Genomic DNA, 24,859 nt, shown 5'->3' on the forward strand with positions numbered 1-24,859 from the left:
TGCCCTCTGCAAACCCCTCCCCTTCTGACTTTGCGTCTTAAAAATAGTCTCTCAAGCAGATGCTAAACAAAGAACCTCCACTCCCCATTCTTTAATAATCCACCACGAATGCACCCAGAGCTGTTGCTCAGTGTGGGGCAACCAACTAAACAAGTAACGAGGATTTCCAGCCAGACGAAGGAAGATGCCTTTTGGATTAGCAACTACTGCCTTGCTGTGGTGTGGTCATTTGTCTGGTCTTTGTCCTCAGTTCCTGATATGGGGCTTCTAAAACCCTGGCGGTTTCCTATGTGACAGGAGTGTCTTTGTTATGTCCTGGAGGTGACTCTTGGTGGGTCCCTGCCTAGCTTCAGGACAGGGGCTGGTCACCAGAAAGACCTGTGGCCAGCCTGACCTCTGGGGGTGGGGGGAAGGGGACTGGGGACTGAATCAGGGATTCAGTCAGTCATGCCTAGGAAATGAAACCTTGGGAGAAATCCTGGATGCCAAGGCTTGGTGGCGGTTCGTGGTTCATGAGAACACAGTTATGTTGGGAGAAGGTGATGTTCTCTGACCCCACAGAGGGCAGAGAATCTGTGTTTGGGATCCACTTCCCAAGACCTCGAACTACATATATACCTTACACAAAACCTGGCCATTTTTAGTATAAAGTTCTTCGGAGTTCATTCTTGCTAATGATGAAACCCCAGAGATATCCTGGGAACCTTCCAGATTGCTGGCCAAATGCTCAAAAGTGCAGGTAAGCCTGGGGTTCCCACTTAAGGCTGTTGTCCAAAGCAGAGGTGAGGACTGAGTCCTTAACTCCGGGGCACAGTGCTAACTCCAGAGATTAGCATCAGAGCTGTACTGCAGTGTGCTCAGTGGGGGTAAAGGCAGAATTACTGTCATTAAGGGCGATTTTCTGATTTCTAATAGAAATGTCGAAATACTGGAAATAGGCTCTACATCTTCTGGCCGGGCATTACAGTTTGAAGCACTCGCCCTGGGGTAGAACAGGTTTAGAAACATCATTTAGTAGATTCTTAGTCAAAGTGTGGTCCCCAGACTGTGCACGTCTGCAAACTGTTCATTACCAGCTCCTGATGAGATGTGTACGGAACTTGGTAGTAAGCATTTTGAATTTTTTACAGCAGTCGGGCCTTGCCAAGACATTCAGGAATGGAAATATACATGTATCAGAATGTGACAATTTGGAGGGAAAAAGTGATCCTTCACCACAGATAGTTTAAGGAGCCTTATTTAGAATATATAGCTTCAGTTGGTATGATCGAATGGAGTCAGAACTTAGTGTTCAAAGTGTGAGGCCTGGAATCAAGCAGATGGAGTGGTACGCAGGTTCTGCTGCTTGCTATCTCTCTGGCTTTGGGCAAGTTACGCAATCTCTGAGATTTATAAAATGGACAGCAGTATCTCCTACCTTACGAGGTGCTGGGAAGACCAAATGAGATAATCCAGGAAGAGTGCTAAGCACAGGCTGTGGCACCTAGCAGGTTAGCTGGTGGCATTGTTTCTTCGATGTCAATTTCTTGGCATCCGTGTGTGGCTTGGTGAAAGCATGCTCTGTGCGTGTGTGTTTGATTTACGACTGTAAATGAAATCGACAGCCTTGCCTTTATGTGAATACAAGGTACTTTTGAAGAGCCAAAACTTAAACATTTCAATGAATATTGCTCTTCATACAATCCCTGGGAGGCTAGAGTCTCATTTCAAGGATGCCCAGATGTTGGAAGCATTTGGGGCATCTCTTATTTCACATTTCCGTTAGTGCCTGTTCCAGTGATCTATTCTGATGTAAGAAATTGCCTCAAAACCTAATGGCTCAGAACCACAATCTATCCTTATCACTCTGGTTCTGTGGGTAGACTGGGCTTGGTTGGGTTCTCACTCGGGGTTTTCCCTGCAGTTGCAGTCAGAGGTTGGCCAGGGCCGGATCATCTGAAAGCTCAACTTACCTGGACATGCAGCACGGTGTCTTCGGTCTTCATGTTTGATGCCGGGCTGGGACAGCTGGAACAGCTCGGGGCTTTCTGGGTGTCTCTCAGTCCACAGGGCCTTTCCACAGCTTGGATATCCTGGCTGCTGGGTGGACTCAGGTCAGAGAGATGTCTTTGTTGGTGGCCAGCTTCCCCCTGAATGAGCGTTTTAAGAAGCAGGAAGTGGAAGCTGCTGGACCTGAGTCCAGCAGATCAGAGCAGTTACAGAGCCCTCCCCAGAATGCAGGAAAGGAGACATAGACCCCACCTCTCCATGCGAAGAGGGTCAATGAATCTGTGTCCATATTTAATCAGCTACAGAGCCACAAAGCAAATGTGGTTTTCTTACATTGGCATATCTTTTAACCACCAAAGCGTGTAGCTTCCACAGTAACTACATTTATGTATCACTCACTTTGACACGAGTTATCTGAGTAAGAACCCAGCTGTTGCATTACGGTCAATGCCTTTGAGTTATGCTTCCTAGTCTAAGTCTATGTCTTCCCTAGTCTATGCTAGGGAAGTTCCCCCTCTGAGTACCTCCCATTCTACTCTGAATGTCCTGATTTCTACTAAGGACCTTCTAGAAGCCCCCTCCTACACTCTGCCCTGTCCCTCTTACCTGCTACAGAGAAATCCAAAAGCCCATGCAACCAACATGGTACCCTCTTGCTCCGACAACTTCACTCCTCCCCATTTCTCACAGAGCCTGTGGCTCAGATATCCAAGTAGGCCCTCAAGGTCCCCCATGGCTGGATGGGGATCACATCACTATCCAGTTCAGTCCCTACTTCCAACCCCATCACCCAAACATATAGCCCCCACCACCAACACACACATGTAGGCTGATGTCATCCTTTTAGCCAATATTTATTCAGTGCCTGCCTGTGTTGGACGCTGTGCTTATTGTTAGGCTCCAGTAAGCTCCAGTATTATTACATATGCCTTATATTTTTTTTTTCCTTTTGTGGGCTTTGCTTACATTCCCGAAGGTTAGGTGCATTTCTTATTAATGTTTTATCCCACACAGCAATGTAGCAAGAAACATGGGTTACAGTACCGTATCAAGGAGAGGTTCCCCCTGTCTTACATTTTATCTTACACTTTTTATCCCTTTCCCGGTTGGAGGCTCATCTAGAGACAGCAAGCTCTCTCCTCATCTCCTGCCTTATTTGAAATGTTAACATACTTCCCTCCTATTCCATCAGGGACTCATGATGGGGATGAAGTAGGAGGGCATTTATTTGAGTGCATTTTTGAAGTCCACAGACACTCTGGCATAACATTGGTCCACGGCCACGGTCTCTGAAGCATTGCTTATTCGGGACCATAGGTGGACTTCTGGTATGTTCCAGGCAGCCTCCAGGCCCTGGGAGGGACTGTGAAGAATCTGATATAGTTGTCACCCCTTAGAAACTGAGCCTTTGGTGTTCCGATAAAGCAGAGAAGAGAGGGCCAACTCTGCTTAACTCAGCTGCTTTGCTTTACCAAGTAGTAGAGTTCTGTAAAGGCAGTCGCAGGGAGAGGTTGTTGGGATGGGCCCCAATTAAGGAGCTGTCAGGGCAGGGAGGTGGTCACGCCTCGCCTCCAGAGGTTTTCCAAATATACAGCCACTCCTCCTGGTCTCTCCCAAGACTCTCGGTGGGACCCCTTGTCTTGCAGGGGTTGGGTCTGAGAAAGCAGGGCATATGACACTTGAATTTAGTCAAAATTCCCCAAAGATCCTGGTTTCCCAAGCCCCTTTTAACTCCTCCCTGCAGGACCACTGCTCAGGCCACACTGACCCCAGCGCCAGGGCCCTGCGGCTAACTGTAGACCTTGGCTGTTTTTCAGGTTCATTGGGCCTCCCACCGCTGTAAGACCCCACGTGCTGGCCCCGGAGACCTGCCATGAAACCACACTTGAAGCAATGGAGACAACGAATGCTTTGCGGGATATTCGCGTGGGGGCTCCTCTTGGTGGTGATCTTCGTTTACTTCACCGACAGCAGCCCCGCTGAGCCCGCGCCCAGCGCCTTCTCCTTCCTGGAGACCAGGCGGCTCCTGCCGGTGCAGGGGAAGCACAGGGCGATCATGGGCGCCCTGCAGGAGCCCTCCTGGCCCGGGAGCCTGGGTGCCCGCCAGGGGCCGCTGGAAGGCCGCCCGGCCGCGCTGCCTCGGTGGGCCCCGGCGCAGGGCGGCTTGGAAAATGACGACGAGTTCGTCTCCTCCCAGGTCGGGAGAAAATCGCAGGGCGCCTTCTACCCGGAGGACGACCACTACTTTTTCGCCGCGGGTCAGCCCGGGCCGCGCGGCCGCGCTGGGGGCGCGCCGGGGGGGCCCTCCCCGGGAGCCCCGGGAGCGCCGGGAGCCCCGCGAGCGCCGGGCCGGCGGGAGGGGGGCGCAGCGGGCGGCCCGGCGCCCCGGAGGCGGGCGAGGAAGCGGCCGCGCAGCGCGGGCGGGAGCCAGGCGCTGGAGGGCGGCGACGACGGGGACAGGCTGTACTCGCCCATGTCCAGGGCCTTCCTGCACCGGCTCTGGAGGGGGGACGTGTCGTCCAGGATGCTCGCCCCGCGGCTGCAGAAGGCCATGCAGGACTACCTGAGCGCCAACAAGCACGGCGTGCGCTTCCGCGGGCGGCGGGCGGCCGGGCTGAGCCGCGCCGAGCTGCTGTGCGCGCTGCGGCGCCGGGTGCGGGTGCGCACGCTGGACGGCAGGGAGGCGCCCTTCGCCGCGCTCGGCTGGAGGAAGCTGGTCCCCGCCGTGCCGCTGAGCCGGCTGCACCCGCGCGGCCTGCGGAGCTGCGCCGTGGTCATGTCGGCCGGCGCCATCCTCAACTCCTCCCTGGGCGAGGAGATAGGTGGGTCCCGCCGCGGGGCGGAGGGGGGCCGGGCGCCCGGGCTCGGTGCCAGCGCGGGCCTCGGGGGGCGATCTTGGGGCAGAGGGGCCCCGCCCCGCCCCGCCCCCAGCTGGGGTCAGGGGAGGGCAGGCCAGGCCGGCGCCCCGGCCCCCGCAGCCGCCCTCAGTTCTTCTCCTGCGGAAACTGTCCCACGTGGACGGGCCCCGAGGTAGCTTGCGGAGGCCTGACCGACCGCGAGGTGCCAGGGTCACGGGGGACGAGCAAGAGGACAGAACGGAAAGCAGAGCTCCCACGGGGCAGCGACAGTGATGGGGTCACCTCCAAAGAGAAGCAGGCATGATAATCCTGTTCCTTAGCCCCGGGACTAAATGGATGTTGTGGGCTCAGAGGAGAGCCCTTCTGGTCGGGACAAGGAGCACCGACCTCACGCCGTCGGGTCGGTGCACGTCCAGCCTTTGGGTCACGGTCGTGCACCTAGCAGGGGCCTCTCTCCAAAAGGGTAGTAACAGGACCACAGCTTGGGCCTCCATCATTCCTTCTGAACTCGGCCTTCAAAGCCGTGTCAGGAGCCCAGGAGCACTCCTGGGTCGTAGTTCCTGTATTAGGCCTCTCCAGAGAAACGGGCTGATGGGAGATTAGATAGATTAGATACATAGATAGATAGATAGATAGATAGATAGATAGATAGATAGAAGATTAGATAGATACATAGATAGATAGATAGATAGATAGATAGATAGATAGATACAGAGAGAGAGAGATTTATTTTAAGCACTTGCCCCTGCATTGTGGGGACTGGCAAGTCTGAGATTTGTAGAGCAGGTGAGTAGGCTGGAAACTAAGGTAAGAGTTGAGACCGCAGTCTGGAGCCCAAAGTCCATAGGGCAGGCTAGCAGGTGGGAAACTGAGGCAGGGTTTCTCTGTTGCATCTGGAAGCAGAATTCCTTCTTCCTCAGGAAACTTCAGTTTCTGCTCTAAGGCCTTAGACTTCCCATTGTGCCCAGGCTCATCCCATTGGCATGGCAGTGAGTCATCCGTTTGATCCTTCAGACTTATTCACTCAGTTAACAAGCACGAGTTTGGTCCCTACTGTGTGCGGGTTTCTGTACTAGGTGCCAAGAAAAAAAGTGTGATTCAGACATGGCCTGGGCCTCACGTCCAGGTGTCAAACAGCTGTGGGTGATACATTCTCACAGTAGATCATGTTGGTGAGAGCCCATAACTCACCTGGAAGTGACAGTGCAGGGGCATTTGCCCACTTGTAAGACAGGAATAGACATTGTTTCCAGGGTCCACCAGTGTGCTGTGTTCCTGAGGACCAGCCAATATGCCAGAGCTGTCCGGTGCCATTGTAATCAGGCTCCACAACCCAAGCCCCATCTCAGACATTCTTGGGAATGGAGCTGAATGTGAAAATTTTTTTAAATTTTTTTTTAAAAAGCTCAGAAAACCAAGGCCCAAGCATGCGCTTGAGGTCTAGGGTCCCAGTGTCCCCATGCTGACATTATAGCAGGCTCACAACACTGTCCATGTGTCACATGCTGCCAAAGCTGGAGCAGAGCAGTCTGCAATTGATTAGGGAAGAACAGTGGGTTAGAGCTCCCTGGGGTGAAGTTCTTAACCATTCCCGAGGACCATTATTAATAATGTAAGAAGGAATTTAAGTATTATGCTTTAAAGCAGGCAGTAACTTGCTTCTGGTTTTGTTTTGCTTCATTTTAAACACCTCTGCATAGTAGTTGCGTATTTGGATTGCTCTTGCGTGTCAGGGAGATTTCTCTTGCTCTTTATTCTGGCATATGTATCCCTGACCAGAGTCTCGTAAACTCTACTCAGAATTTGGAAGACGGCGTGAAAGATACCAGGAATTACACATTTCTGGAGAACGTGAAATGCCACTTATATCTTTGTTAGTTTCTAGCATCCAAATTTAATTTATATTGCCGGCACTTATATGAAGCTTCATGATTAGGATTATAGACTCATCACGGAAGAACACACTCAGAAATTATAAGAAATTCTCTCTATTGTTTTGCCTAGGGTCCTTTGAATCAAACTTTGTACTAAGATTTTAAGAATACATAATCAAGGGCACGTGGGTGGCTCAGTCGGTTAAGCGGTCGACTCTTGATATCGGCTCAGGTCATGATCTCAGGGTCCTGGGGTCGAGCCCTGCTCTGGCACCATGTTCAATGGGGAGTTAGCTTCAGGATTCTCTCTCTGTCTCTCTGTCTCTGTCTCTCTCTCCCCTCCTGTGCCCCTCCCCCCACTTGTGCATGCTCTCTCTCTAAAATAAATATTTTTTTAAAAAAAAGAATACATAATCAGAGCATAGTTCAATGTGTAAAAACAAGAAAACCTTTCATTTTTATAAGCTAGTGTCTCTCAGTCTCAACACTTGGGCATGCCAGGTGCTGACGTTTCTCCTTCCTACTCCCCCGACGAATGTGTGCTTATTAACACATAGTTGTTAATGGCTCTCTCTTGCGGAAAACAGATTCACGCAGAGGACTCCTTCAGGCAGCTTGCAATATTGGGGCATGCTCTGCTAGTTAGCTAAAGTCCTCTTGGCCCCCACATCGCTGCTTGTGACATTGGCTAAGTGAAGATCAGAGGACTTACCAAAGGTCATGGGCTCATGAAAAACTGGGGAAGCAGCTAGGAAAGTACCCGAGGCTAGCCCCAGGTCAACCCTGCGAGCCGGTCTCTCCAGGCTGCCCTCCAGGGTCTCTTGCGAGGTCCCTTCACCCAGTCACCCAGTCGGGCCTCAGCTCTGAGCATCGGCTGCCATCTCGCTCCCCCTGCTGGTTGCTCTGCTGGCAGCGCAGCCCCGTTTCCCGCTCCGAGATGCTGGAGTCCAGGGGTGTGGTGGTTTTTGAGAACAGTGCAGCAGTTGTAAACACCTCCACTTTGAATATATTATTGAAAAGCCAACTGAACTGTTTTTGGAAACATGGAACAGCCTTTCCTAGAACTTAGAGATGATTTCTTTTTAGCCAACATACAAACAATAATAAATTGGTGGTGAGATCAGCTACCCACGGTCCTGTGCAAACACAGGACAGAGTCTCCTCTGTGATATCTGCTAGATATCTAACAGGAGTAGCCTTGGTGTGGGAAATCAGGATCCGTGTGCCTGAAAATCAAATTCTGGGAAGTGTATGGGGAATGGGAGGGTGTAGGAAGCAGGCCTAGAGTACTTGGTGGTAAAAGCTTGCGGATTTGGCATATCCTGATACTTTGGAAGGTGAGAAAGGAGATCATATAGTCATTTAACAGGCATCTATTATGTATTGATCCCAAACTCACTGAGCCCTGATACTGTGTGAGGCACTAGGGATGCAAAGATGAATAAGGCACAGAGCTAAACTTCAAATCCTCTGCAGCCCAGTAGCGGGGACCGCCTGTCACAGGCAATTCCAGTCTCATGATTTGAAGGACAGAGAGATACGCAGACTGACAGGGAAGAAATGACAACGGAAACCTAACACACCATGAGGGCTAGTGGCCAGGTAGAGGGAAGGTGAGCCAGGACTGCCCAGAAGAGGGAAATCCAGGCCAGAGGCCATGGTCACAGGGAGATGAGACACAGTGTAAAGAATGCCAGGAGTGGGTGTGGGGGCTTCTCAGGAGGGTACAGGGTGGGGAGATGGAGGGGGGGTAGTGAGAGCTACAGGGAGCACCAGGGGCCGGGAGTGGGGACAAACCTAAGTTGATAGGCAGGTAGGCAGGCAGCTCACGATGTTCTTGGGCATCATCCTCCAGAAAATAGACTTCACTTAATAATTGTAATAAAAGGTGCTGCTTGAAGGGTGTCTGCTGCAGACAGTCCTCTTCTAGGTGCTTTTATGTTAACTGTTGAGAACCAGGGCTCCAATGGTGTCTGCTTTATGGAGGTACCTAAAGGCACGGGGGGTGGAGCCTGGACTCCATTAAACCCCAGTCTCTTGTCTCCAGAAACCAACTCTGACCCTTGGGCCCACGGTGCAGAGAGAGGCATTGCGATCTTTTTTTTTTTTTTTTTTTTAAGGTTTTATTTACTTATTCATGAGAGACACTAAGAGAGAGAGAGGCAGAGACACAGGCAGAGGGAGAAGCAGGCTCCCTGCGGGGACTCCCAATGTGGGACTCCATCCCAGGACCCTGGGATCACACCCTGAGCCGAAGGCAGATACTCCACCACTGAGCCCCCAGGGCATCCCAGCCTTGCAATCTTTGAAGCAGGGAAGCAGATGGGTCAGCTTTTCTTTTGAGAGAGACTGTTCCAGAGCCCGGATCTGGAGGCACAAAGGAAGTAAGTCACATTGCAGCAGTCCCAGGATGATGGAGTCTCCAGAGGGATGAATCATCTCGTTGGCAGGCCCTTCCCTAAAGACTGGAGGCTTTTGCACCCTTGCTGGTTCAGATTTTGTTTTCTGGAGGAGCACAGGAGAGGAGGAGGGGGACGTGGGAGCCGGTGCCCGAGGCGAGCGGTGACTTAGTGTGTGCGCATCACTCGTCTGGCTGCTCCTTAAAGGGTTTTTTAATCTTCCTTCAGTGAATGCATGTAGCCTGGCTCGCTTCTCAAGGTCAACACGAAATGGCTCTACCCTGGAAATGCCTTCTCCAGAAATGAGGCTTTCCTTTATTCCCCGTGTGCTTGCTGTCTGATCCATTCCTCCTTCTGTAAATAGGAATGGACAGCTTAGTTTTTCAGGCGCATTATCAGGGAGGTGCACAGCCAGGCATACATTTACAGAACGTGTCTGCCTGATGGACACACTCTGGGCTTGGCCTCCACCCCTGCTCCCCCTCCCATCCTGATCCTCCTGGAGGCTTTAAGGAGGTTCACTCTCCATCCATAGCAGCCTCCGACTCTACCTCCCTGCCTCCTCCACGAAAACTGGCCTCTTAACTCTTCAGACTCCTACCACTTCCAAAGGAGTTAAGCCAGATTCCATTTCTGTGCCCTGTGCCCTGTGCAGTTGCTGGAAGGGTGGACACACACACCTCGGTGTAGGATACTGGCATTTCAAAGCTGTGACATTTTCAGGGGCCGTATGGTGAACTGGAATTTCTACGTGATGGCTCTGAAATGCACCCACTGCTTGGGAGCCTTGGCTTCTTCAGCTTTCCTTTAGATTGAGGCCGTGACCAAGGGCAGCATGGTCTAGTGGCAGAATTTTGGTTCAGGAGTGTTGGCCTCAGGCTTCCCGTCTTCAGATTGTCCTGATTATCTTAGTTCCTGAAGGTCAGCTCACTGGAGCCTCTTCTCTGCCTCGGGAGAGAGCTGCCCCAGATCAGCAATTCACATGGTGGGTGTGGTTCACATTTGGGGTCCCCGAGATCCCTTCAGGGGCTCAGGAGGTGAAAACTGTTTCCATAATAGTGGGCAGGGGTCTTTTGAACGGTTGATATTCCCACTGATGATGCAGAGGCAGTGATAGGTAACACTGTTGGTTAGTGTCCTGCCCAACAGGACTAGTTGCTGTGGTGGTTTTCGGAGTCATGCTCAGCAGGAAGAGAAGAGAGTACCAGTTTCATTTATGGATGGTCCTTGCTGAAGCAGGAAAAAATAATTTGTTTTATTAAATATCAATCTTTGACTACATGTGTGTGGGTTTTTGTTTTTAGATTTTACTTATTTATTCATGAGAGACACAGAGAGAGAGAGAGGCAGAGACACAGGCAGAGGGAGAAGCAGGCCCCATGCTGGGAGCCCAATGTGGGACTCGATCCTGGGTTTCCAGGATCACACCCTGAGCTGAAGGCGGTGCTAAACCACTGATCCACCCAGGCTGCCCTGACTACTTACTTGTGTTTTTAAGACAAAGTGGGCAGTAAAGTGAAAACACACTTCTGCATACCAGTGCACGATGGAAAGGCCTCCGTGTGGTTTGAGTTGTGAGCAGAACTAGCCACTTGTGTCATGAAACACAATTTTTACTTGAAACACATGACTGATAGACCGGTTTTATTCAGACTTGGATATTTGGTAGATATTGTCTCAAAAAGGAATTGAGTGAGCCTGTCACTTTTAGGAAAATTACTGACAATATTTTTGCCAGTGATAAAATCCAAGCTTTCAACCATGAACTTGTAACCAAACCCAAGTTCATGTCCCTGATGCACAGCAAAGGCGGTCACTGAGACATCAGGTATGCAGCAAGGGAAGGGTTTATTTATGAAGCTAAACTGGGAGACAAAGGGACAAGCCTCAAATCTGCCTCCCCAAAGGGGGAGAGAATGAGTTTTAAATAATCATAGGGGTTGAGATTGCATACATACTGATGAAAAGGGCAGGGAAACTTATGACAGCTCGTGAGGAAAAATGGAACCTGCACATTGAGCAAACATACATGTAACATACATCCCGTGTTCACTTTGGGGTGGAGACAACATCAGAATGAGGCGGCATTCAGCCCCTGATGTCAGGAGGTTTTCTTCAGATGAGGAGAAAGGGTTTGGGTTTGTTCCAAGCCATTATAAACTGGATGGTGTCTTGGGCTTGTTATCACGAGTAAGGAATGCAGGGCCTCCTTTGCTCATAGCCTGGAACTGTATCAGTTGATCTTGAGTCCAGGCTTCTGCAGAGGCAGCCAGTGGGCTTGTTTGTGGGGTCTGAAAAGACACAGTAGCTGCTTAGGGGGAAACAGTTCTCTGAAAAACAAGCTTTCAACTCTGCTAGTTTCAGCCTCATCAACCCCATGACACATGGTTTCAGACTTGGACACTTCCATGCTTAGATGTATGGTAATACTAACTGATGGGATCTGGAAGGATACTTCATAATGAAATGCATCAATATTTGGAAGATCTACATATAACTGATGGAACTGGTAGTTCCAAATGATCATTGCACAATGCTACAAAACCGTGCCTGGGTGAATCCTCCATTTTAAAAGCAAGATGAAGTATTTGGATGTATTCCAATGCAACGGAGCATGGAAAGTTCCTTGATATTGTTTCACATTCCATATTACAAAAGTTTTTTTTTTTGTTTTTTTTAAGAAACTAGCCCTTGCCAAGTTTTGATGAAGTACCAAAGAAGAATATTCTCAGTAATCTGGAAAGACTTAAAGTACTCCTTACATTTTCAACAATATATCTGAGTCTTGACATAATTCAACTACAGCAATATATTGCGGCGGATAGAATGCAGAAGCAGATAAAAACCAATGGTCTTCTGAAAAGCCAGGCATTAACGAGATTTGTAAACATTTAAACCAGTGCCAGTCTTCTTGCTGTTTTTTTGAAAAGATGGTTATTTTTCATTAAAATGTTTTAATTTAAAATAAATAAATAAATAAATAAATAAATAAACAAACATCTTTAAGTTTTGCTTCCCAGGATGGCATATGTTGAAAGATACAATCCAAATAAACAAAAGAACTTTGAGTTTTTGATAATTTTCAAGAGTGTAGGAGTGTTCGGAGACCCAAAAGTGAAAACCACTGCTTTGGGTAATCTAATTTTTCTAGCTCAAATGGCATTTGGTTTTTTATGACCAAATACTATTCAATAAAAATAAATACTAAGTTCATTTAAAAAATTGTACAAACAAGTGCTTATATTGTAAAGAAGATAGAAAGTGTTAGTGTGTTAGTGTTTTTTGGCATCATTTATGCAAAGCATGGATCGCCTAGAATGTAAAGATTGGCAAACATCTTTTTTCTTTTTTTAAGAGCCAAGTAGTAGATATTTTAGGCTTTGTGAGCCATGGGATCACTGTCAGAACTCACCTCTGCTATTATACACAATAGATAAACAAATGAGTGTGTCTGTGTCATGGTACAGGTTTATTTACTAAAACGGGTAGCAGGTCAAAGCTTGCTGACCCCTGTAACATTTCCCCTAAAAGGACAGTATAGAATTTTTTAATGATCTAGCCAGGTATCCTTTATGCATTCTTTGTGTTCTATTTGATTTTGGTGCTTGAAACTGGAATACAAATTCTTCTGAGCTCAGAGCTCGTCAGGAAAGGTACCCGATGGTACCTTTGGTGGCATGTGTCCCGAGTCTTTGCTACTTTGGGAATAGGAAGGTCTCTCCCAGGGAATCTGCTCAGGAGAGGACAGCAGGACTTAAGGGAATATTATGGGCTGCTTAAGGGACTTGCATGTGGGGTACCATCACAGTAAACGCAGGGTACATCCACAGGCTCTTTGGCAAATCAGAAAGAGGTCATCTTACCTTTCTCACACACACACAGGCATTATTGTTACTCTAAGTTTAACTTGAGATGTGCATAGAATTTTTGAAGCTAAAGATAGCCCATAGAAATTCCCTTATTGCTGATTAACTCTGGTTTCTGAGCAACACAGTAGCTGGCTCAGGAAATTTCAAGACATATGTATGCATCTAGACTCCTTTATGGGAAGGGAACATACCCTCATTCCCATCACTTAATCAGCCAAGCCCATTCTCTTCTACCTCTAGATCTTTGTGTCCTTGTCAGCCTCTAGGATATGGGAAGCTTGGTTTTTCACCCAGGACCTCTGAGAACTTGAAAAAGCCTGTCAAATTGAATGAAGAGGGACATAGATTTATGCTGTAGTTGAGGCTCGGTGAACCAAGGTATGCCTTACAGAATATAAAGACCATTGGCAGCCAGTACCACTGGTGGTCCAGCTTCCCATCATCTAGGTCTATGGCAGTAAGTCCTACCATTGCTGGGCATACAGAATGCCCTCAGTTGCTCTCACGTAGGTCTTCTGGGCATCAGTTTTCAGTTTTACTTCTAGTATAGTTAACGTACAGTGTTATATAGGGCTGGTTTTCTTTCAAGCACAAACCAATACCCTAAGCTATAGACGTTATATTAAAGGCTGGCTCTTCCTATATGAGAGTTGCCCTTGGTCTTGATGCAGGCAGGAGCATTAGCAGCACTGTGAACAGCCTCTGTGCTCCCAGCAGGAAGAAGCCATGTAAACAGCTCGTGTCTTACAGCGTCCTTGCCTCCCACAGATTCCATCTTTGAAATATTCTGGGATCTCTGAGAGAATGGCTGCATAAAGCATTCCATCTTTAAAGAATATGAACATACAACAAGTATCTAAATATAGCTGAGATGATACAGGACCACTGGTAGTGGATTCATATGTTCCCATGTTGATTTGTCCCCTAGCCAGCATCTCACTCTAAATAAACACTGTACTGAAAATTCCGTATGTGAGTATCTTAACTTTCTTGGTTGTTTCTAATTCACTTCGGGTATTGAGACATTTGCTTCAATGCTTTTTCTCAATTGTGTTGATTCTACAGCAAAAAATAAAGTCAGTTTCTCATTTATGTGTCCTTAGATTCTCACGATGCAGTTTTGAGATTTAACTCTGCCCCTACACGCGGCTATGAGAAAGATGTTGGAAATAAAACGACTGTGCGCATCATTAATTCCCAGGTAAGATGGATGGTGTGTTTTCATGGATGTACATCTTACAGGTAAGTAGTTTAACTGGATGAGTGAAGAGAAATTACCCAGTTATTCATGACCACGGTCTTGCTTATGTCAATGGGTCTTGTAATGAAAAAGAATTAATGAGAAAAAATGCAGATAAGTGGGAATTTATGTGTGACAGGAATAGGAAGAAAGATTTAAGGGAAAATCAGCGTAGATATGGAAATATGTGTGTATATCCATATACACGTGTATGATATAATCATAGACTTAGCATGTCACATTTTATGAATGGAGGAAAAAAGTTAAATTTAGAAGAAATCACGGTGGAGAGAAAGGGGATGAAGGGAGCAAAGCAAAGGTGACAGAACCCAAGGGTCAGTGGGGTGGCTCGCAAATCTTAGTCCATTATTTGAAAATTTTAAAAAAGAAAATAGATTGTTTCATTAAAAAATGATTGTATTTCTCTTCCTGGTGTTCTTCATAAGAATGTTTTCCAAGTTCAAAGCAAAACCATTCTCAAAACCACAGCAGTTTCTGGAGTTTCAGACTATGTAGAAAGCACATGAGGTGACAGATGATTTATGACAGGTTGCCTGCAGAAGGGAAGATTAGCTTTCTGCATGGTACCCTGAGCCAGGCAGCCTGCAGCACGGAAGAAACAAGGGCCATATTTCCTTACTTCCTAGATACCATCGATCATAGGAGCCCCATTCCTTTAACCCCAGCTTCCTAGCTTCTCGGGTTCTCAACCCCACCAAATTAAAATCCGTGTCACCTGTAAGGTACATCCTGGCTTAAGAAATCCTCAAATGTGAAGAAAGTGCATCTTGCAAACTGAAAGGTTGCTCCTTAAAACTGATGAAAATACTTTTTTTGCCTCCAAAACTGTAGTTTAAAAAAGGTGATTGGCAGGTGAGATCGAAGGACTCATGCAGGAACCAGATAGGGCCAAAGAGGGAGGAAGTCACACGGGGGCTGCCGCCTGTCCTCTGGCTGTCCGTGTTCCGTGTGTCCCGGGGCTGCACTCTAGAGGCGCCTTCGTGAGGCAGATCATCCACAGCTGCACCTCCCTCTCCAATCACCTGTGGAGGTAATTGGAGAAGAGGTTAGGGGTGCTGAGTTCGCGAGGGCATCATAGCTTTCAGGAGCTGATTTGATCCCACCAGCTGAGTAGTAAGTACACTGCTGGTGCAAATATAGGATCTGGTGGATTTTATTTTTAACCCTCATTTCCCCAGAAATAAGGGATTACCTCATTGCTTACCTCATTGCTTACCTCGCATTAGCACGCAATGTCCGCAATGCCCGCCTCCCTCTCTCCCCCAGAGAAAAATACAAAGTCTGAACCACATTGTTTCTTCTTGCTCTGATTCATTTTTTAAATTTTTGTCTTTTTTTAAAATGTGAATTTGAAAAACCAAACACTTGTTTTGAAATGATTTGGGTATGTATTTGCAGATTCTGACCAACCCTAGCCATCACTTCATTGACAGTTCGTTGTATAAAGACGTCATTTTGGTGGCCTGGGATCCTGCTCCTTATTCTGCAAATCTTAACCTGGTAAGTGCTGAAACCAAGGCTGGCCATTTACCCAGCACGATTGCTAACAGGTTCTTGACTAGGAGTACAAGCCAGAAGCACCTGGATAGTATTTTTCAGATGTATCTGTCAGAGCCCCATTTCTAGACCTGTAGCCTGCAGCCTGGGTGTGTATTTTTTTAGAAAGCTCTTCAGCTGCTTCTCACCGGTACCTCTCCCAAGAGTCAAGAGTGAAATGCATGTTGGAACTCTTGAGCTTTCTTTCCAGTCTGAAGTTCTCTGGTTTAAATTCTGATGGATTTCTTGCTGTTTGTGAACAGATTGAGAACTCTGGCTTTTGGACTTTGTTTCTTCCTCCTGTGGAAGCATCCAAGCCCAGGGCACCGAGCTGTCCAACCCAATGGACATGGGCCAAAATCCAGGCGACAGGGCTGGATTTCTGAGCGGTGGTGCTCTGGATGAGGAGGGGGTGAAGAAACTGAAGCCCATACTCCTCTCGCTTCCTTCCTGCTGCCTCTTGGCTTGGGGGCAAAATTTACTGGAGATGATTGGGCCTTGTCCTTCTTAAAACTGTTAAAGCCACAGAACCCATTCAAATAGGGAATATTACTTGGAATCTTAATAAATACCTCCTATCTCCCTAAGGTATCTGTTTGAAGGGAGAATGGGGCCCTCGGAGCCTTATGAGCAAAGTCTCTCCCCCACATACCTCGCAATTCCATCTCATGGTGGCACTGGAGACTTTCTAAAGACATTTAAAAGAAAATCAACCTTATTGTGCATCTTTTCATACAATAACATATGTATAATCAATAGAAGTATACATTTTAATGAGTATTAACACAATTATATAGTCATGTATCCACTACCCCAGTTAAGAAATGGAATATTTTCATCACTCCAGACAGTTCCTTGTGCCCCACCTGTCAGTCTTCCCAGCCCCAGACTTGGGCAATAACTGGTATGCTGTCATTTGGTATACATTTGATAGGGAAAATATGTTTTTGAAATGCAATGCTTGAGCCCCGGGTTGAGCAAGCAGGCCCAGATGTGGCCCTGTTTTGTAAATGAAGTTTTATTGGAATGCAGCCATGCCCATTAGTGATGTATCATCCGTGGCCTTCTCCGTACAGTGGACGAATTGCCTGGTTGCAGAAGACCATGTGGCCCACAAGGCTTGAAGTGTTGCCTGTCTGTTTACAGAGAAGTTTGGCCTTGTCTCCCATATTTCATGAAAAACAGAGCATTGGTGCCAAAGGGCTGGAACCCTATACCTCTCTGTTCCGTTTCCCTCATCCAGTGAGGCAATGCCTGCAGAAGTGACAGTCACCGCCTCCCCTCCCCTCCTGTTCCCTCAGCCTGGAAAAAGCTTCCACCCCCACCCGGGTGCTGCGGTTCCCTTCTCGCAGTGTGGTTCTCTGTACTTGATTTTGTTGATTTTTTTTTCCTTAGTGGTACAAGAAGCCAGATTACAACCTGTTCACTCCATATGTTCAGCACCGTCAGAGAAACCCAAATCAACCATTTTACATTCTTCATCCTAAATTTATATGGCAGCTCTGGGACATTATCCAGGAGAACACCAAGGAGAAGATTCAGCCCAACCCACCATCTTCTGGCTTCATTGGTAGGTGTATATGAAAACGGGTGACAGGAGGGGTTAAGCTTAGTTTTTAGTAAATGTATAGTTATGTTATTTAATCGGAGCAATTAAAAGGTGGTTTCAGAAGAAGCCTAGATTGGCTGAAGATTGTAGAAATACTCTTCAATTGTCTATTGCTGCATAACAAACAACCTCCAACATTTCAAGGTATAAAGCAAACACTGCTTTATTTTCTGTCATGATTTTGTGCATCAGGACGGGCTTGGCTGGGTGATTCTTCTGTTCCACAGGCATCGATGGGCAGCACTTGGTGGTATTCACTTGCTTCACAGGATGGCCTCACTGCCATGGTTGGCCCCCTTGGTGGGGGTGGCTGGGAGGGTGGGCTCAGCCAGGACTGTTGATTCTGTGCCTGCACGTAGTCTCTTGCATGGTGGTCTTAGGGTAGTTAGGCTTCTTAAATGGATGCTCAGGGCTCCTGGCAAATTTCTTAAGGCTGAGGCCTAGAGACCTACACAGTGTCACTTGCACTATATTCTGTGGGTTAGAGCAGTCGAGGCCCCAGGGGTTCAAGGGGAGGACACATTGATCCCACCTGGGTTGTCTATGATCCACTCCCACTCACCCATTCACAATTGTTTATGTGATGCCAGATCAAGACCATACAGTAGTGTCATGTGTTGCAAAATAGCAGGTGCAGGCTTTGATGAGACTAATCAAACACAGGTCCTAGAGGACCTTACACAGCTCTTGCTACCGGAATGCACTAGCTCTAATCTAAAAAATAGTGGGTTTTTTTGTCTAATAGGATCATCACCCTTGGCTTATTATGTATATTTTTTGCAGCCAGGCTTTGATCCTCAAAATTTATGGTGTTGCCCCATTGTTCTTACCTATTTTCAGCTAATCATCCCTATTATCTCTTTACCCGAGTAGGGTAAGTTAATATTACCTGATCGAATATCTTCGATCCCCTTGACAATATGAAAGCTGTAATAGAACAAAGGATATTAATTTTGTCCAGAAAAAACTGTGACATTCTCTACTCTAATTTCAATGAATTTACAACCTTGCGTCTTAATTCAGGCTGCACAGTGGGTCCCTGTGATTAAAGGAGAGATTTATGGAGATAGTAGTGGTTTGGTTATGGATACAGAACACACAAGTATCTGAGTTGGGGCTTGTGGATTTTGGAGTGATTCTCCGGTATTGCAATAATGAGAAATATTTTACATAGAATTCAAGACAGGATTTACAGTCTGACTCTGCAGATGATTTTCCTTAAGCATAGCTAACTCCCCTGTTAAACTCATGCCTCTGACACTCTATTTCCAAATCAGTCTTATGATCCTAGGTTCTTTATCTTTCATGCAATTTCATGGGATCCCGTTGATTTAGGAGAGAAAATGTAATCTAGTTTGTCAGCAAAGGTTAAGTGGGATAGAATAACACTTAGACAGCATAATACAGTGTGGCAGAAGTTTAATAAAATCTCTTTCATATTGTTGCCTTCTCATGAATTCATGGGACTACTGTTTGCTTAGAGCAGAGGTTTTAGAGTCCAGCTGGAGGCTGTCAGGTATACTTACCGCGATGTGGCGTTTAGAAGACTCAGGTTAGATCCTCGTAGCCAGAGAGAAATATTTTCCCTGGTGCTTTTGTTGGAAGGAATCCTGCCACATATGCCTAGCTTCCTTTCATAGCTATTTACTGAGAATTGGGAATTTTCAGAGGCTGATGCTTGCCTTTGGGACTTCTTTTACATGAAAAAGGGGAAATGACACCGATGTCACAGAAGACTGTGGCCTGCCATCAATAAATGTATTTGCTGCTCCCATCCCCAGCCGGCCGTAAGGGTGAGCCCCCCTGAAGGATGGGCAGGAGCTGCAGCCGCAGGAGCTGGGCCCAGCGGAACACCCCTCGCTCTCTGAATCCCCCGAGGATGTTGCAGTGTGACTCCCTCCTCTTTGATCTTGCTCAGAAATAGGCAGCCAGAGTCCGTTTTATAACTTCTCTGATGTTCCTAAATATTGGTAAAATGATGTTGCTCACATCTCAAAAGTATCTGCCATAAGAGTTTTTAAAAATCAGCGAGTTATTTTCTCTTATCAAAAAAACGTTCTCCAGGAGTGCCTGAGTGGCTCAGTCGGTTAAGCATTTGATTCTTGATCTCAGCTCAGATCCCAGTCTCCGGGTTGTGAATTCAAACCCGTGCACTGGGATCCATGCAAGCTGGGGAGCCTACATTAAAACATAAATAAATAAGAACATTCTCCAAATACTCCTTCGTGTTCCAAGGTCACGTTGAAAAAAACTGTTGACTTCTTATCTCACCACCTTATCATTTCCAGACACTAATCTCCTCACTGAACAAAAGAACCCCTTGTAGAGCTGGTCAGCAAGATCAGGACATTTCTGAGTGCTCTCTGGGGGGTTCCACCCAGGTGTGGGGGATTTCTTGTTTCTTGGACTTCCTCTATCAGAGAAGATAAATTGCTCTAAGAACAGTATCCTGATATTCTGCTTTCCTTATTAGCATAGGGCTCCACCTGCAGGTAAAGCAAGGTGAGTCTCTGCGCTTTAATGATGTTCATCTATACGAGAAAATAGTGTCACATTTAATTGCTTATATTTCGAAACCCACTGCATACATTTTCTTTATATGTACTTCTGAATCTGCACGTGTAAAATAGAGGGACAGTAAAAGTCGACTGTTTTGAACACACAAGACATTTCTTTGTATGGAAATTTACAGTCGATGGCAGATTCCCAGAGGAACACACCTTGAACTCCTTAAATGTAAGGTTATTGGTTGCTATTCAGAAGCCTGTTCCTGGGGCCTCAATTCATCATATAGGAGGAAGGTGGGAAAGATGGAAGAGAAAAGTGGATATTGATTATGCACCTCCTATGTGCAAGGCACAGGGTGGGGCCCAGGGGTCGTGGGAGGGAAACCAGGCAAAGGTCCCGCTCATCAGGAACTCACAGTACAGTGGGTGACTGACATTACATAGGTGTGTGTTCTCTAAATAAAATATAATCACAAACTGAAAAGAAGGAAAAGAACGGGCTGCATTGAGGGCTAGGAAGCATGTTTTGTCTATTCTGTTCCCACTCTTAGCCTAGCTCTTAGCCTGTTCTGTGCTAAGCTAAGAATGGGAATAATTATTTGGAGAATGGAAGGAATAATTATTTGGAGAATGAATGAAGGTTTTAGCTCAGTGGTTTAGTATGTATCAGAATCATTCAGAGGGCTTGTGTATTAGTTAGCTAATGCCATGAAGCAAATTGCCCCCAGAACATAGCTACTGGAAGGAATAAGCATTTATCTTGTGCAGTGTCTGTAGTCAGTGTTGTGGAAACAGATTGGCTGGATGGCTCACGTGGTATCTTTATAGAGGTTGCACTGCAGCTGTCTGGACACAGGTTAGCCAATCTGTTTTCTGAATGGCTCAATTACAAGATGGCTGTTTGCCAGAGGCCTCAGTTCCTCATCACATGGACCTCTCTAGGTCTACTTGGAAGTCCTTACAACATGGCAGCCGGCTTCCCTCCAACAAGCAATCCAGGTGAGAGAGCAAGGAGAAGGCCACAGTACTTAGTATAGTGTCATGAACTATCACTGTGGCTAAATTCTGTTTATTATATCATTCAGTACCCTTGTTGTGGGTTGGAACTACCCAAATATGTGAACAACAGGTAGGGATATTTGGGGGCCATGCTGGAGGCTGGCTACCACACCTTCAAAAACACAGACAACAACACCCACCCTAGAGTTTCTGAGGAAGTGGAGGGGGCAAGGATTTGCATTTCTAACGGGTTCTTAAGTGATATTGATACTGCTGGTCCTTGTTCTGTGTGTTGAGAACTACCATTCTGGCATTTTAGAATCTTAAAGATAGAGGGAACTTTACATATCTAGTCTGCAGATCCTGTCTTGATAGACGTGGTACCATCAAGGTAATAAGCATTTGGCTAAGTAGGAGAACACTGGATGCTACCAATTACATTATTCCTTTTGTTTCTTTGAAGACATAGCTAAAAAATTTACTCATCATTCCTGATGGACTCCTTTCATGTTCTGAAAGTTTGCAAAATGTCAAACATGGTAGCTGGCTATAAATGTTCTTAAAAGTGGATTTTTGTTGGTTTGGTTGGTTGATTCTATCATCTTGGGACCCAGATTCTTTAGATATACTGATGGTTTGGGTGTAAGTTTGGGCACCAATAAGCAAGGTCACAACTCTCATTGGTCGCAGGAAACCATCCTCAGTAATATTCAAGCAGATAGTTCAGCCAACATCTCTTATTCTAGAAGCATGACATCCTCTTTGGACCTTCATTAGGAACCCCAGCCCTTCCCAGCCATCTCCTTCATGGCATACAAATCATGAGGGCTTGCCTGGTAGATTGGAGCTCTGGTGGGTATGAATGTTTTCTGTGGGGAAGAGAGAAGTCATAAATACAGTCTCCCCCTCATCTGTAGAGGATACATTCCAAGACCCTCAGCAGATGCCTAAAACCTCAGATAGTACCAAACCCTATTCCAACTGTGTTTTTTCCTGCACATACATACTGATGAAAAAGTTTAATTCATAAATTAGGCACAGTAAGAGGTGAATAACAATAACTGATAATAAAAGAACAATTATAACAATGTAGCACAAGAAGGTTTTGTGAATACAGTGTCTCTATCAAACTCTTACTGCACTGTATGCGCCTTTCTTCATGTGATGGTGGAGGATGATAAAATACCTACATGATGAGATGAAGTGAGGGGAATGATGTGGGCACTGGGATTTGGGGTTAGACACTATTGATCCTCTGATGATATGCCAGGAATGATGTGGGCACTGGGATTTGGGATTAGACACTATTGATCCTCTGATGATATGCCAGGAAAATTGTCTGCTTACCCAGAGGTGGCTCTGGGTAACTGAACCTGCAGGATGAGGAGAGACTACTGTGTTGAAGTAGAGAAGAGTCTAGAAGCAACTTCTGTCCACTGCACCATTCTGAATGTTCCCTAGAGTAGGCTTCAGAATATTTCTGCATCAGCTTTCTTTGTCTTTGATCACAATACCCGAGTATGCATTGTACTTTTTCCTGGGTTCTTTCTTATGGGCAAGACGTCCTAGTAAGATCAGATCTGAGCACAAAGATTTGATCTGCACCTAAATAAATTCTTCTTGTTTTATCTACAAATAACAGGAGTTGCCTTCTCTGATTATAAAGAAAGAACAGTAAGTTGGGATCTGAGGAACATGTTGACCCAGCATTGAAGAAAACAAACTCTGAGAGCTTCTTCACTGAAACTCATTTTATTACTGAAAAAACATTCCAGAAGTTTCTTTTTTATTTGTTTTTTTAAAGATTTATTTATTTGAGAGAGAGTGTGTGCGTGTGTGTGTGTGCAGGTGGAAGGAGGGAGAGGGAGAGGGGGAGAGAGAAATCTGCTGAGTGCAGAGCCAGATGTGGGGCTCAATCTCAGGACCCTGAGATCATGACTTGAGCTGAAACAAGAGGCACTCAACCACCTAGGAGCCCGCAGAAGTGTCTAATTCACATATGTAAAGGACTTACCAAAGCTATTAATTTAGTATGCTTTTTTATAATAAAACTAGAGAACATAATGAACAATTTTTCTAATATTGACACAATGTAAATACGTTTTAACATCAAGTGAATTAAACTATACTTTCATTACAAGCTTTATTTAATATTAATAAGATACTTATTGAAGATTTAATATCTATGATGTATACTCAAGCTAGTACTCTCATATTTCTAACTGAATATTTTTAAACTATGTTTTCTTCTTTTTTTATAACGTCAAGTCTGTATTACTATCAAACTACTCTACCAAACAAAATATTTTGAAGAATCACTGTTAAAATGATGAATATTCACTGCAATTAAACATAAAAACTGACTCAAAGTTTGACATCAATTAGTGATAATTATCTTTCAAAATATCTTAAAATAACTGTATAAATATATTCTGACTTTTGTTAACAAAGTCATTATGGGAAAATTAGTGAAAACTTGACTAACTTTGTAAGAAATATCATTATTAACATATGGAAGTTTAAGAAGATTTAGGGATTATTTATCCCAACATAGATATTGGTCCAAAGTTTTCACCAAACCTTAAAGAAGAGACTGTCTTGCTTTATATGATTTTTCTTTGTAACATTTTTGAAGTCTCCTTTGTAGGCCTTATGCAAAGGGGAAAATAACATTATAACTAAATATTTAAACCTCTTTTTAAAGCACCAAATAATCTCACCACCACCCCCAGAATTGCCATCTGATTGTATTTTAGTCTATATTCTTCCAAATCTCGACCACATATTGAGTTCTGTTTTTTTAACATTGTTGTAAAGAAGGGCACCTGCGTTGGTTGAGTCTGACTCTTGATTTTAGCTCAGGTCATGATCTCAGGGTGTGGGATCAAGCCCCCCATCGGGCTCCATACTCAACAGGTAGTCTGCTTGAGATTCTCACTGCCCCTCTCCCTCTGCCCCTCCCTCCACCTGTGCTCTCTCTCTCTCTCAAATAAGTAAATAAATCTTTAAAAATAAGACCATTGTTGTAATGAATGAGCTTCCCTCAGCGTGTGGCACTGCACAACAGGTGCACAATAAATGTTTGCTGAATGAATGAGATGAACAGACGAATGGGGAATTGTGATTTATGTCACCTTATAGACTCTCACCTCTGATTCAACTGGTCTCACATGTAGAAGGATGCCCACCTCTTCCCATATCACTATATGTGTGTGCTGTGGTTAAGACCCTGGGCTCTACGGAGACCAAAATCAAACCTTGGTTCTACCAGTCAACTAAATATGTGATCTTGAACAAATTACTCTAAACCTCCGAACCTCAGTTCTTTCAACTAGAAAATGAAGATACTAGTAGTGCCTTTGTGTTTGTATTACCATGTGCTTAGCACAATAGCTGACGTTTACTGTTCACTATTACTGTAATGTTCCTCATCTAAAACTTTATGCTTGGTCAAATACAACCATATTCATGAATATAAAAACGCTGTTCTTTCATTAAGCTACATAATCAACAAAATAGACTTGTTCTCTTTGATATTACAGAGGCCATATAAGCACATCAAACAATTATATTGATGAGTCTTCACTATATCTATGTATGAACAATACTATAGTTTATTCTGTATGTGAGCACATAGACTTTTCTTTCCTTTAAACCATTTGCTTAAAATAAATTCCCAGGAATATTAGTGCTGAGCAAAGGGTATGTATGGCATTTTGATGCCTGTTGGTTAAGTGTTGACACACTGCTTTTTCTTTGAATTTCTAATCAGAGCCATATTTGCCCTTACAGTTCACAGAAAGAGGAACACTAGTAGATACCCTGGAAATGTGCTGCGTGTACCGTGCTCTTCTCTAGAGAAGCAGCAAAGGGATTCTTACACCTGGTGGATGCACATGGATTTTGTAAATTAAAAGGAAGTCACATGGATCAAGGTAATTTTGATGATCCATTAGGA

The 24,859-nt window shown here is 45.6% G+C and overlaps 1 protein-coding gene across 8 annotated transcripts in view; it reads left to right on the plus strand.

Moving 5' to 3' along the window:
* The window catches only part of ST6GAL2 (ST6 beta-galactoside alpha-2,6-sialyltransferase 2), a 76,596-nt gene that overhangs the window by 37,108 nt on the left and 14,629 nt on the right, over positions 1–24,859 (plus strand). For 5 of the 8 annotated variants that reach the window (XM_072742506.1, XM_072742505.1, XM_072742507.1 and 2 more), the window contains 4 exons: positions 3,807–4,811; positions 14,093–14,190; positions 15,649–15,750; positions 17,182–17,356. In XM_072742506.1, coding sequence (XP_072598607.1) covers positions 3,863–4,811; positions 14,093–14,190; positions 15,649–15,750; positions 17,182–17,356 — 1,324 coding nt within the window. In that variant the 5' untranslated portion in view covers positions 3,807–3,862. Of the gene's footprint in view, positions 1–3,806; positions 4,812–14,092; positions 14,191–15,648; positions 15,751–17,181; positions 17,357–19,683; positions 20,271–22,543; positions 24,672–24,693; positions 24,837–24,859 lie in introns of those variants that run through there. The other 3 variants (XM_072742510.1, XM_072742509.1, XM_072742511.1) reach the window with 3 other exon arrangements.

Source organism: Vulpes vulpes, chromosome 16, assembly GCF_048418805.1.
Source record: "Vulpes vulpes isolate BD-2025 chromosome 16, VulVul3, whole genome shotgun sequence".
Classification (NCBI taxonomy): Eukaryota; Metazoa; Chordata; class Mammalia; order Carnivora; family Canidae; genus Vulpes; species Vulpes vulpes.